General features: G+C 44.9%; 1 protein-coding gene across 2 annotated transcripts; it reads left to right on the forward strand.

The window, feature by feature from the left end:
• Positions 1-101: 101 nt before the first annotated feature.
• LOC132470816 (dual specificity calcium/calmodulin-dependent 3',5'-cyclic nucleotide phosphodiesterase 1B-like) lies at positions 102-13829 on the forward strand. Of its 2 annotated transcripts, none has more exons than XM_060069700.1 (14): positions 102-843; positions 4810-4923; positions 5234-5416; positions 5910-5976; positions 6209-6325; positions 6713-6853; positions 7232-7332; positions 8447-8572; positions 9473-9574; positions 9782-9902; positions 10710-10791; positions 10940-11051; positions 12217-12353; positions 12810-13829. In XM_060069700.1, exons 1-14 carry the CDS (start codon positions 728-730, stop codon positions 12905-12907), a joined length of 1617 nt encoding a protein of 538 aa, XP_059925683.1. In that variant the 5' UTR covers positions 102-727; the 3' UTR covers positions 12908-13829. The 2 variants fall into 2 exon arrangements, with proteins under 2 accessions (XP_059925683.1, XP_059925684.1); XM_060069701.1 differs by lacking the exon at positions 102-843 and adding an exon at positions 962-2889.
• Positions 13830-14526: the final 697 nt, after the last annotated feature.

Raw genomic sequence — 14526 nt, forward strand, 5'->3', positions numbered from 1 at the left:
CGATCAGGTGTCTTCATTTCACCTGGAAGCAGGATGTGTTCCTAGCTCGCTGTCCCTTGGTGAACCTCACACACACACACACACACACACACACACACACACACACACACACACACACACACACACACACACACACACACACACACACACACACACACACACACTGATCTCCAGTGTGGCAACCAGGCGCGAAGGGTTGTAGTCATTGTCAGTGCTGGTGTGTTTGTGTGTCTGGCTGTGTGCATGTTTGGATGTAGGAGAGGAAGTGCACAGGCACACATGGCGTGCGTGTGTGTGTGTGTATGTGCGTCTCTGCACGTCTGTCTGTGTGTGTGTGTGTGGAGGCCATGCATGCAGAGGGACTATTATGGGACTAGTCCACCTTGGATCAGGCTCCTGTGGCTGGACCCAGGGGCCAGCTAATGGTGGAAACACAGGTCCTGATATATAAGCCACATCCACACCACCGAGAGTGTTGTTGACGTAGGTGTCCTCCTAGACCGGTTCAACACTATAAGTACTCGGGGGGGGGGGGGGGGGGGGGGGGCTCTGTAGACAGCACGTCACACACACACACACACGAGCACTACGCACAGAACGATAAGAGAATCTACATAAATCCTTGGATACGTATCCAGACACTCCGGTTGGTGCCCTCATACCGATTGCAGCAGGAAGGCACACTCGCGTAAACACGTAGCCCCTGCCTGCACGCGTGCACAGAGACATGAGCAGCAGCGCACGTGTGTCCGCGGACGGAGGCGTCACGGCTCCGGCGGTCCGCCGCCACAGGATGGTCCACCTGGGGATCAACCTGGAGCAGTGGGAGTCCACGTCCGCGCGGTAGGACCCCTAGATTCCCTTACCTGTACTGTGCAATGCTTGTGTGTTAGGTGTAACTCTCGTGTTTTATTCGTCCATCTTCATCAATCTACTGTGGGTGCATCACGTGACGTTATAGACTAAGACTTTTCTTCTGTTTTTCTTGGAATGGCTTTGGTTAGGTCAGTTGAAATAAAACACGTTCAGCCTCTTGTTGGTTCCACACTTGGAGTAGAAAAATAGCGGTTGTTTCGTCATTCTCTGCAACTAATTCGGAGACTACTACGGAGATATCTGGTTCCCATCCTTGGAAACACAAACTTTGAATATTATTTATGATGTCACCAGTCCTTTCTCCCCCTGCTGAGATAAATCCCGGGCTGCTGGCGTGTCCCACTGACTGCCCCGGGACATGTTTGTCATCATTAGAGGGAGATGGAGGACAGGCAGGCTGAATGAAGACCGCTTAGTTACCAAAACATGCAAATGAATACATTCCACTGACCCCTGAAATCAAATACCCCTTTATTTATAGCTCCTATCAGAAGTATGTCTTTTTCTGTTTGCTTTATGGTCTGAAACACAGGTAAATAAACAGTAGGTCCAAAATATAGCTAAGTTCCGACTTGGATTTTACACCCAAAAGATCCCAAACCATCCTCAAGCCAGTCTTGGATTTTAATCCCACCCTTGCGCTTCGCTTGCAGTAATCAATGTTCAAACGATACTTGTTCATAACACCGGGCAGCGGCCCTGACCCCATGCAGGCCCTCCACGGTCCTACGGCTGCTGAAGGAGTCTCGCTGTAGTGCAGCTAGTGGCATGTCAAAGGGCCTGGGAGCCAGAGAGCCAGCGTGACCCGGCGGCCAGGGCGGGAGCGAGGCAGGCAGGGGAGACAGGGAGCAGGCAATGGGGGCTTTCCCAAGACAACGCTGCAGCTCGGCTCTCACAGCTTTCGCTATTAAAAGACTTCTGCACATAGTTAGCAGGACCTGTAAAGAAAGTGTAAACGTGGCAGAAAAAAACGAAAGTTTGTCTTTTTCTGTGACTTTATTGTTGTTACCGAATGTGCATCCTCTCCCTCGAGACTGGGTGTTATTAACAGGACTGCTACACTGTATCTGCGTGACCTGCCGTGTGCTCTCAATGGGGATTTTTTATCCAGGCTTAGTTTCTGTATGTTGTCAACTCTATGAGTAATTGGATGTTGAAGTGCTTTTAATGTTCGTACGTTTTCTTTGTGAAGTTGCAAACTTGTCCACTGCCTTTAAACCAATAATCATAAATAATAATATAATCAAAAATATGAAAAAATACTTTCATCACCATTTTCCCTACGCTGAGGAGTCGCCTCTTTGCGCCGGAACACAGAGCAGTTCCAAAGACAGCAGGCAGGGTGTTGCAGTGAAAGGGGCTAGTCTCCTTTAACATTTATGTCCACAGTGGTGACCACTAAGCAACGGTTGTTAACCCACAGAGCTGTTGCCTGTGGCTTTTGAGGATAAGGCTTGTTTGTGTATTTGGGTTTGTGCGTCTCTGGTGTATTGCGAGTCAAAGACTCTCTCTGTGGTCCTTGAGTTTTTCAGTGGCGGTGGAAAATTCTCATTGGGGTCTTTTAGACAGTATACACAAACTTCTTAAAAACATCGACGCTCAACACTTCATCGACGGGGGTCAGCTCACACACACCCCCGACATGCTAGTTTACGTGAACGCATAAGCACTCAGTGTAACAATGACACATACACACACACATAGTCCGAGATGCACTCTCTCACTCATACACATACACACACACACACACAGGCTCACTATGACACACTTTAGGCCAGCCAATCACAGTGGAGTGGAGTAGGTCCCCCAGTAGTGGGTGGGAGAGCAGTTGAAACAGAAGTCTGTCTCAGGGCAGACAAGTTTGTGTTGGTGGTTAAGAGAACTTTTACAATCATTTTCCCCGAGCCTGCATTTTTGTAAATTTTTTGAGTGGATCTAAAGGGGAATAATTTGACTATAAATGGCTGAGTTGGTACGAATCCGTAAAAAACGTCTGCAGATTCCTATATCTAGGTAAGATTGGAGGATTATCTGTTTGTAACTTCAGAGTATTATGCAATACATTAGGATCTGACAAGCCTAGTAACCTGACTAGCAGTAGAACTATACTACTGCTAGTAAGTATTAACTAAGTGTTAACTAAGATGATGATTTGAAGTGATATCATTCACCTCGCATACTCTATCATCAGAAGTGTCATTGTGTGTTGCATCTCTGTGCATTTACCACAACGCAATAATGTGTGACAAAAACACGTTTGACTTACTTAAACGTCAAAGCATGGGTTATATCCGATAAAAGAAAAATAACCACACAAGTTTGTTGGTTGTTATTTCCTGAAGAAAAAGTGAAAGAGCAAAGCCTTGCACGGTTTCAGCCTTTGCTTGTGGTTTTCTAGTTGCCTCTTTAGTTACTGATGTGAGCTGCATGTCTCACGCACTCACTGGCACACATAGCTTGCGCAATGGGCATCTTGTGGATGACTCCGTTGCAGTATTATGACTGCCTAGCTCTGTTCTGTGTGATACAAGCAGGAATGATTTTAACAGTGGTCTGCTCTCTCTGACAGCATTGTGAACTATTCTGTCTTGGGTTCCATGTTTTCATTTGCAATGAGTCTAAAAGCCATTATTTTCTTTGTCATGACTGATCATGCTCAGTGTTGATATTATTATTATATAACTGATATTTGAACAAGGAACAATCTCCTCTCAAACCACTTTTCATGTGTTCCCTTGCATGGAGAATACCACGTGAGATTGGACTCCCCTACCATCATGTGTACAGCTGTGCACCACTGACAATGTGTTAGTTTTATAAAGCCACTCTGAACTGTTAATAGTTGCATGGTAAATAGGCTGCATTATCAGCAAGATTACTTTAGTTTGAAAACGAGCTGCTGCTGGCCTATCAAAGCATGCTATTTTAGTGGCCAGGCGGCTTCTGAAAGGCCTTGCCAGTGTGATAAACACTTGACAAGCTGTGAGCCACCCGCCCCAGGAGTTGGCTTGATGGCATGGCATTGTTTGAACACAACCATTATGGCCACTGCACTATGGTGTGCAGCCAAATGAATAAACCAAAAAAAACATTTTTACTGTGTTTATCCAAAGACATGAAATGTATCATCTCTATAATATTTGTATGTTATATTAGATGAGAAAACATTGAATGAGTCTCCAGTATATGACGATCTGTCTTGAGAAACGTCTTTGTTGTTACAGTCGATAACTCAAAGCAACAAAACTGGACCATAGGGCCGCGTTTGATGAAAACTGCAAATCAAGACTGAGGAAATATTTCAGATAACATCAGAAGTCTGTGGCCAGTGCTTTACAAATCCCAAATCAAGTATTTTTTTCTCCAGACTCACAAACCATGCGTGACATCAGCCCGTAACGATAGCTATCCAAGGTTTCCTCTCATGGAAAATGTGTCACTAATGTTGCCCCTGTTTTGCCAGTGGCTTGAGGGGAGCGTGGCATTTAAAACCCTTCCAAATGACCCCAGTTCTAATTGGCCTGAACAGGCCTGTTACCTGTTGTCAGAGCATTTCTTGGACCTTTTTCCCTCTTAAACAGATCCACAACTCCATACAGTTTTGCGAACATTGACATGGATTGATTTTTCTTCTGACTATGTTTAGCAGGCTGGTGTTGCAGTCGCACACGCACAGTTGTGTCCACATTATTTTCCTGTTGTGAGAACCTGTAGTAACCTGCACCTTAAATTACCTAAAATTACCTATTTTTTGGGGTGCATTTCTAAATGACTCTTATAACCTGGTAAGCTTTTTTATTTGCCTTCGCATTAAATGACTGGATCATTTGACCAAAATTCAGCAGTAATAGCAAGATAATACCCATATGATTGTGCAAGTGGTCACATGGAAAATGTAATTTGTTGGTTTCGTTTTGCTTTGTTTCCATGAAGGCTACGGGGCATGCTGAAGCAACTGGAAGAGAAAGATGTAGACTACGATGAGATAAAGAAGAATTTAGCCCTCACGGCATCACTGCTAGAAGCTGCCTACCTCGATGGAACTAGGTGGAGTATATACGATGCACACAGTAGTGCATCTCTTGTATTCCTCTTTTATTCATGGTATGGTTTGGAGAATATGACCTGGCAAAGAATGTGTCTGAAACAAATGTGGCTACTATGTAGTTCACTTTCAACAACTCTGTCTGCTTCCTCTCTGTGGTTTAACACCTTATCCGTGGTTGCTGATTATCATCAGAACATAGGGGTTTTCTCAGCAACAGGACGCTGCTCTTGGCCTTCATATCGTCACTTAGTCGCTCCGTAATACACAGGGTGGTTTCCAGGGCTGATTCTAACCTTTATTCCATCATAGACAATCGTTAGACTCGGAGGACGACCTCCAGCAGCTGCACTCGGACGGCGTGCCCTCGGAGGTCACCGATTGGCTGGCCTCCACCTTCACTCAGAGAACCAGACTCCCTGGCCGCCGCTCGGACGAGAAGCCCAAGTTCCGCAGCATCGTCCACGCAGTGCAGGCCGGGATATTTGTGGAAAGGTTCGGGAACCCGACACACGGCATTATCTGTCATTCTGTTGATAAAGATAATGGGGGGTTAACCTGTAGTGGGCTTGACTAACTATGGCATCGACGTTGTGCATGCTTTGTTTCTCTTTATTCGTTTGTGATAACAATATCCAATAAGACCTAGCTGTTATTTGGTGATCTAGGGGGGTAAGGGGTCCCTGTGTGGGACAAAAAAAAATCTCTTTCTATAAGTCTGTATTGCAAGCACCTTGTATAGTAACGTATCGCTTCTATCACACTAAAAACATCCAGCTGAAAACACTCATGTGAAATAGGGGGTTACTCTCCTATGTAAAACATCCTGTCGACTGGGCAAGTGAAGGAGGAGATGGGACGGGGGGGGGGGCAATCGTCTCCACGGTCTGCAGAGGATTTATATAAACAGCGTGTGAGTTGAGGTGGCTGCACAGTGTCCACATGTGAACTCCCACTGAACCTAACGTAAACACCGCTTTACTCCCAGGATGTTCAAGCGGGCCTACACGGCCGCCATGCCGGACCAGCACCCAGCCGTCGTCACCTGTCTGAGGGTAAGTGACGGCCCGCGTGCAGGAGCCTTCTTAGGGGTCTGGGCTTACTCAACCAAATGAAGAAAACCAAGCTGCTACTTCATCCCGGGAGGGAAGCGACACACCTCTACATACATGCATCACGTTCCCAGTGACGGGCATCACGCCGGACCGCTGGGAGACGCACACAGAAACACACAACTCAGCGCTGATACACAAAGTAACATAACAAGCCTTCACTCTTGCTTGTCAGGATGTCGACCGCTGGAACTTTGACGTGTTTGCGCTGAACTCGGCCAGCTGTGACCACTCTCTACAGACCCTGCTGTTCGAGTTGGTGGTCCGATATGAGCTCAACAGCCGCTTCAAGGTACGGTATCAGTCTGTGTGTTTCAGACACAGACTCGCCTCACACACGAGGCTACACTCTACACACTAAATCGAGCGCAGCATTGAAAGCTGTGTTTTTCTTTTTATTCAAGAATGATTTCATTAATTTAATTGATTCATTCATTCAAATTGAACACTTGAACATGAACAATTGCGTTTATTTTATGGAACATATATGGAAACATGATTCTGACATATTCCCGACAAATAAATAACAAAGCTTTATACATTTGTGTGTGTTTTCATGTACCTCCACTCCCTACTCATTATGCGTAACTCGCATAATGAATGCGTAACCCGCTCTTGTCTTCTGATCCTCTGTGGGCCACTGAAAGGTCACTAATGAAGTGCCCAATATGGTCTGCAGATCCCCATTTCCTGCCTGACGGAGTTCCTGACCGCGCTGGAGAGGGGCTACTGTGAGAACAACAACCCTTACCACAGTCACGTTCACGCCGCCGACGTCACCCAGACACTGCACTGCCTGCTGCTGCGCACCGGCCTCGTGGTATGATAACACCCTCGTTGCTTAGGATGCGCAGGAAGCAGAACATTGATTAATGGCGTCCAACTGTTACCGAGGCGGCGTCTCAAATTGGTGCGCTGTTAGATCTCAGTAAACATGATATCCCATTAAAAACAACTGCATCGTTGTACTCTGATTACAAACACTCATGTTAATACCAGAGCTAAGCTTATTAATATGCGTGTTTGCACCATTCTATGTCTATTTACTTGCTCTATTTCTGCATTTTTATGCATTTATATGTTGTGACATTTTAATATATTCGCTGTCGGTTGACGACAGCGTGCATGTATACGTGTTGGACTATTGGAGTCACGTGCACTCTGTGTGGGTTTGTTTTGATATCTGTCACCTGATTAGCACTGGCTGTCTGAGCTGGAGGTGATGGCCTGCCTGTTCGCCGCTGCCATTCACGACTACGAACACACGGGCACCACCAACAACTTCCACATCCACACCAAGTGAGCCCCTCTCCTCCTCCCTGTAACAAGCACATCGACCTACTATTATCATTATTACTGTTATTATTATTATTATTATTATAGGAACAGGAACATTATAGGTAACGACCGCAGCTCTGCACACCTCTTCCTGTGGTGACGTCCTTGAGAAAGCTGAGGGACCCGTACCCAGGGAGGACTTGGGGACGGTTTATCAGAGTCATGGCAGCTGATTTTGGACCAGAGGAGAGAAATATAGAAAGGCAGTACACTGGAAAAGAAGGCTTCTAAAAACAAATTGTATTATCTGAAATCATTATAGCGGAGGGGAAAGTGGTGTATTTTTGCACGCTCTTTTTCCACTCAAGAGGGATAAAACTGTCTCATGGAAGCCATCATCATCATCTTAATCATCATTATCCTCATTATTTTGAAGGGTCAAAATGCCTGCTCGGTAAAGTCGTAGAAAAACACTTAAATGCTGGGTTGGATGTAGATAAGATACGATTGTATATTGGTGCTAGTCCAACTACGTCGTAATATCCTGTTCCGGAAAAAAATCAAAACAAAAATTATTACTTTACAACAACGTATCTTTTGCAACCAAAGAAATAATACGAGTGTACCAGCCACAGCATATGTCCACTCACATGCGCAGACGCCCAAAAATACAGATTGAAACTGTGTTGCTCAAACTGTCTCTTTTATTTTTTTCAACCTCACCATCCATCTCTTTCTGTCTGTCTCATTTTTGCTAATTCTCACTCTCTCTTCCTTCCTCTCTCTCTCTCTCTCTCTCTCTCTCTCTCTCTCTCTCTCTCTCTCTCTCTCTTTCTCTTTCTCTCCACCTCTCTCTCTCTCTCTCTCTCTCTCTCTCTCTTTCTCTCCACCTCTCTCTCTCTCTCTCTCTCTCTCTCTCTCTCTCTCTCTCTCTCTCTCTCTCTCTTTCTCTCCACCTCTCTCTCTCTCTGCTCCTCTACATATACCGTCCCTCTCTATCTCTCTCTCTCTCTCTCTCTCTCTCTCTCTCTCTCTCTCTCTCTCTCTCTCTCTCTGTCTCTCCACCTAACTTTCTCTGCTCCTCTACCTATCTACTCTCTCTCTCTCTCTCTCTCTCTCTCTCTCTCTGTGTCAGGTCAGAGTACGCCCTGATCTACAACGACCGCTCGGTGCAGGAGAGCCACCACCTCAGCGCAGCGTTCAGGCTCCTGCAGGACGACCGCATGAACATCTTCGTGAACCTGACGCGGGAGGAGTGGATGTGAGATCACCATAATTAGTCCCTCAGTGCTCCGCACAGCACATTGTGTTCATGACGCATTAGCTGGAGTAAACACTGCACTTGATGCTTTTAAACAACTCATTGGAGGCAGGCCCCTTCCAGGGCTGTGCTTCCAGAGACCTCGATGTACATTACTCTCAGATCTCTTGTTTTCTCCCTTGGGTTGGGATATAAATATGTCTAGGTTTTTTTCTATGGTGTGCCTTTATATGGACAGAACAGTTAGTGATAGGTGAAAGTGGCCTGAAAGAAAGAGGACAGATTATGTAGCTTTGCATTGCAGAACCTGGTTCTTGCCTACATGGTGAGCAGGTTGAGCTCCTTAGCCACCTCATAAGATAGGTTTTAGATAACAGACTGAATGTGTAACAGAAGAAATCTCCATTTATTGCAGCTCTTCTCTACCTTGTTAGGCAACAAGATATTACAGGAATACCAACCAGAGGTCATTTCCACCAATACAAATTATTCAGCATCAGTGATATTATGTCTTGCAACACCTGTTATTTGATATGTCATGAATGCCTCGGTTTTTTCAGAATCCATGCGAGATAATTGTTAACCACTAGCTTCAAAGTGGGTTTGATCAAAATCTCTGTTACCATGGGAACAAGAGGAACCCATAAAGAAAGGTTGTAACCTTATTGAGTCTTGCTTCTCGCCATCATTGCAAATGCGCAGGAGGTTTACAGGAGGTATGTGTGTGTGCGTGTGTGTGTGTATGTGTGTATGAGTGTGTGTGTGTGTGTGTGTGTGTGTGTGTGTGTGTGTGTGTGTGTGTGTGTGTGTGTGTGTGTGTGTGTGTGTGTGCGTGTGCATGAGTGTATGTGTGTGTATGTGTATGTATATGTGTGCGTTTGCGTGTGTCCGTGTTGACAGGGAGCTCCGGTCACTGGTGATAGAGATGGTCTTGTCAACAGATATGACCTCTCACCTCCTTCAAGTGAAAGACATGAAATCTTGTCTACAACAACAGGAACGGTAGGGCTGCATTATAATAAACGTTGCCTTCAATTACTTGCATTGTGGGTGGGCTGTGAATGAATTTATGAGCCCTAGTTTTCAAAATCCAATATACCATTTTAATACTGCAGATGAAATTGATGCTGCAGGTGTTTGAAACCTATTTTCATCACGACATGGACAAAAAAACTGTATTTGTGTCATCATGCTCTTTTCTGCCAACAGAATCAACAAGCCCAAAGCGCTGTCCCTGTTGCTGCACACGGCTGACATCAGCCACCCCTCCAAGCCCTGGGCTCTGCACTCTCGCTGGACGAAAGCTCTCATGGAGGAGTTCTTCAGGCAGGTAGGGACAGTGAGAGACCACAGCCCTCTCCTCTATTCTCTTCTCCTTCGGTTCGTTTCTCTTCTGTTCTATTTTCATCTATTCTATTGTCTTCTCTTCTCTGCGCTTATCTTCTCACCTGTTCTGTTTTGTTCTTTGTGCTGCCTTCTGTTATCATCTCGTCTCTTCCACTCTCTTCTCTTCACTTATCTTCTCAACTTTTCTGTTCTGTTCTGTTCTCTCCTTTTCTTCACTTATATATATATATATATATATATATATATAAGTGAAAAAAGGTGATATTGCCTTTCTTATTTTGCCTTCACTTACTTTATTTTCTCTTTGTTTACTTTCCATTCTCTTCTCCTCTCTTCTCTGTTCCCTACGTCTCATTACGGTTTTCTTCTCCTCTGCTCCTCTCTGATCTCGTCTCTCTTTCTCTTCTCTTCAGTATTTTCTGTGCTGCGTTCCGTCTCCGTTCACAACGTCCTCTGCTGTTTATTCTGTCCCGTTCAGCTCTAAGACAAACCTCTTTTTGGAGGTTACCGGGAGTCCAAATCCATCTTCTCACTTATACTTTTACAATTTCTACTATCTTGGAAACATGGTCTGAACTGTGGAGTGTGTGAGTGTGTGTGCGTGCGTGTGAATGTGAGAGTTTGGGGGCGGGGTGCTTTCTGTCTCAAACCATGTCTGATCTCTGAAGAACGAAAAGTACATACATGGTGTTCCATGGGAGATGCAGAACGGCACGGCAATGATGTGTTCTTTGGCAAGTGTTGACTGCAGTCTAAGGTGTCTTTTTCTGGCTCTCTCTCTCTTTGTGAGGGCGATAGAGAGGCAGAGCTGGGCCTGCCCTTCTCTCCACTGTGTGACCGGAACACCACCCTCGTAGCCGACTCCCAGATCGGTAGGCCACCACCTTCCACTATAATACACCCGTTTTTTATTAAAATACTTAGTATTTCATCAGCTATTTTGTGCATGCATGGTGTCATTTTATTTCCAGAGAATCCATATATTATCGTGCTTACGTGGTGAGAATGTTCCTTCGGCAGGGTTCATAGACTTCATCGTGGATCCCACATTCTGCCTGCTGTCAGACATGGCTGAGAGAATCGTCATTCCCTTGGTGGATGAGAACCCTCCGGACCCACGCAGCAGACACAGGTCGAACGCAGAGGATTTACCATGTCTTGACTTTACATTTGCATTCACACACCAGAGACCGGAACGTTATCCATAAAACAGACCAGATGGGAGAGAGAGAGAGAGAGAGAGAGAGAGAGAGAGAGAGAGAGACCTTATGAGGGGGAAAGGGGGTGTAGAGAAGTTGGGTGTGGACACGATGGAATACTAGCTATGTTAATGAAGGAGAGGTGAGTCATGCTGGAGCAACACTAGTTGGGGGCCAACATCACACAGAGCCCTGCATTATTCATGAGGTTACCCTCACGTCATGTGTTGCACGCCTCAATCCGGGAGAAGATCACAGAGCGAGGTGAAGAGGAGTCAGGGATGTGATGCCGTTAAGACTGGTCTAACATGGGAGAGAGTTGCGGAGGGAGAGGGAGAGAGAGCTTGGTCTAACAGGGGAGAGAGTTGAGGAGAGAGAGAGGGAGAGAGAGCTTGGTCTAACAGGGGAGAGAGTTGAGGAGAGAGAGAGGGAGAGAGAGCTTGGTCTAACAGGGGAGAGAGTTGAGGAGAGAGAGAGGAAGAGAGAGCTTGGTCTAACAGGGGAGAGAGTTGAGGAGAGAGAGAGGAAGAGAGAGCTTGGTCTAACAGGGGAGAGAGTTGAGGAGAGAGAGAGGAAGAGAGAGCTTGGTCTAACAGGGGAGAGAGTTGAGGAGAGAGAGAGGAAGAGAGAGCTTGGTCTTACAGGGGAGAGAGTTGAGGAGAGAGAGAGGAAGAGAGAGCTAGGTCTAACAGGGGAGAGAGTTGAGGAGAGAGAGAGGAAGAGAGAGCTTGGTCTTACAGGGGAGAGAGTTGAGGAGAGAGAGAGGAAGAGAGAGCTTGGTCTAACAGGGGAGAGAGTTGAGGAGAGAGAGAGGAAGAGAGAGCTTGGTCTAACAGGGGAGAAAGTTGAGGAGAGAGAGAGGAAGAGAGGGCTTGGTCCAACTCTCACCTCATGCGTATGAGGTGAGAGGGAGAGTTGCAAGGAAATTCGATAACAAACAAATCCACAAATGATCACAGTGACATTTTCGTTCAGGACCTCGCAGATTTCCACAACCGCAATTTCCCATCTGTGATTAATAAAGTCCATCCTAGATTATCTCGTCCCAGACACTAAACACACGAGCATAAGGCTGACGGTGGCGTCCCTTCTCTCCAGTAACATCTGGAAGGAGAGCTCCAGAGGCCTGGAGTGGAGCCGGGCCCACGTCACCTCTGAGCTGGTCAGCTTCCGCACCACCTGGTCCCGGCTCACAGAGGAGAACAAGCTCAAGTGGAAGGAGAGCGGCTCCAATGGTGAGACAGTATGGATTCAACCATTCTTAATAAAAAAACGCGGTGTGATGGTAGGACTAGGATTGAACATCGCTTTGGGAAGGCTTTTATTTCACTAATATGTTTATTTTTTTACGTTTATTATTTGTATGCGTATCCTAACTTTATCAAGTTATGTTATGATGTAAAAATGTGATGCAATACACTCCCAGGTTCTTTAATTTTCATTTATCTCAACAAATGGGTTGTATAAACACTTAAAGTCTCCACTTTGAGAGATGACGGTCGTCTGCGGTTAGGAAATCGAAATTTGTTTGTTTTTAAAATTCTGCAGACATCTCTCCTGTGCTCTACCAAGACTGTAAAAGTACATTCTTAAGTGATATTCCGTGGAGATACACTGGCAAAGATATGTTTTTCCTTCTTAGTCACACTGAACATTTTCCAATCCCTTTCACAATCTTCTAAATCCTCCAGGATTCCCCGACTCCAGCGTGATGAGAGGGGAGAAAACCGGGGATGGGAGGCAATCAGCAGAGAGCCTGCGAGCGCCCACTCATGACACGGACCAGTAGACAGGCTTGGTGTTGTTGTTGTTATCCTGTCACCGCACAACGATAATCCATAGGAAAACAGACACAACCCAGTCGTTGAACTTGCGTTACATTGGAACTATTTAACTACTGTTTAGAGTCAGAAGTGTATGTAAGGGTATGGACCCTACCCTACCTGTAGGGTCCATACCCTACTGGTAGTGTGTGGACATTGGGCATTAAAACCAGAACCTTTCAGCTGGGAGGAGAACCCCCTATCACCTTCCAAAGATAGAAACACCCACAAAGCCCCACCTATAATTCTGATTATATTACACAGTTATGCAGTTATTCAACTGCAAACATGTTGGCCATGTCCAAAGAACTTACGTAATTTCATATACAAAATCCACTGTAGTGTAACCTGCAGGTCACTTAGTTATGTATTCATAAAAGGTTAGATATTATTAGTGTCATTATTTGTATTCTTGTATAGATTATTTCAATGAGGCAGGCCTTATTAATGTAGAATATGAATTATGAATTATGTAAATAGTATTTTCCGTAGAATGTGTGACATTCTCTCCTGTCACCTGTCAAAAACATCACAAACTTAAAATGTATGTTTTTGTTTACACTGGGAAGGTTTTGGTGTATTTCTTTAAGAGATCCTAACATGGAAGTTGATGCACTTTCTTATCCAAAGCAACAAACCAAAGTCCTTTGGGAATGAATTACTACAACTAAATTACGACTACTACTATGACTAATGTATACGTTATATTTGGTTAACAAATTATTTTTTTATTATTTTTTAACGTGTCAGTACTCCAATTGAGGTAATTCAATCAACTTTTCTTGCATTTAGCTGTTTAAAATGCCATCTTCTACAAGTCTACACCAATGGCACATTCCAACCTTTTCATACCATCCTGGTTTCACGTTTAATAAATTCTTACTAGTATGACTTTGCAGTGTATTAACATTTTATCTAGTCATTCGTAAACCGAATAAGATAGCAATTTTAGGTGTTTTATTATTGTAACCTTCCACAGGATGTCTGCTATGCAGAGACACAATTATTCTGTTGAGAACTGGTCATTTAGAGTGCTCTTGGGCAAAATAAGGAACACTTACTTGCCCAGTTAGCGGTAATTGCTCTGCACAAAGAGATATACGTAACATTTTGTGATACAACGTGTCTGTATGTCCCATTTATTCAGAAAAATGTGTATTTAAAAATCTGTTAAGCTGGTGGGAAACGATGATTCCCACCAGCAAGAGGTGCTATAGAGCAACTTGTATACAGTTGGTTGGTATAGCACACGATTTTGAATGTTTAACCTTCAATCTTAAGTGCTTCCGTTTATACATGTAAGTTATTACCAGGAAAGCCGTCGATGACTTACTGTCATTAGGATACAAGAAATCAATGGATATTCTTATTTACAAGGATAAGTTGTAACAGCCTGGCCAGTCAACGTGGCTCTGGTATATGTCCACATGCACACACACACACACACACACACACACACACACACACACACACACACACACACACACACACACACACACACACACACACACACACACACACACACACACGTCTTAGGACCTCACATACGTACTACTACAGCTGTAACGAGTTAGCCAATATCATG

Source organism: Gadus macrocephalus, chromosome 13, assembly GCF_031168955.1.
Source record: "Gadus macrocephalus chromosome 13, ASM3116895v1".
Lineage (NCBI taxonomy): Eukaryota > Metazoa > Chordata > Actinopteri > Gadiformes > Gadidae > Gadus > Gadus macrocephalus.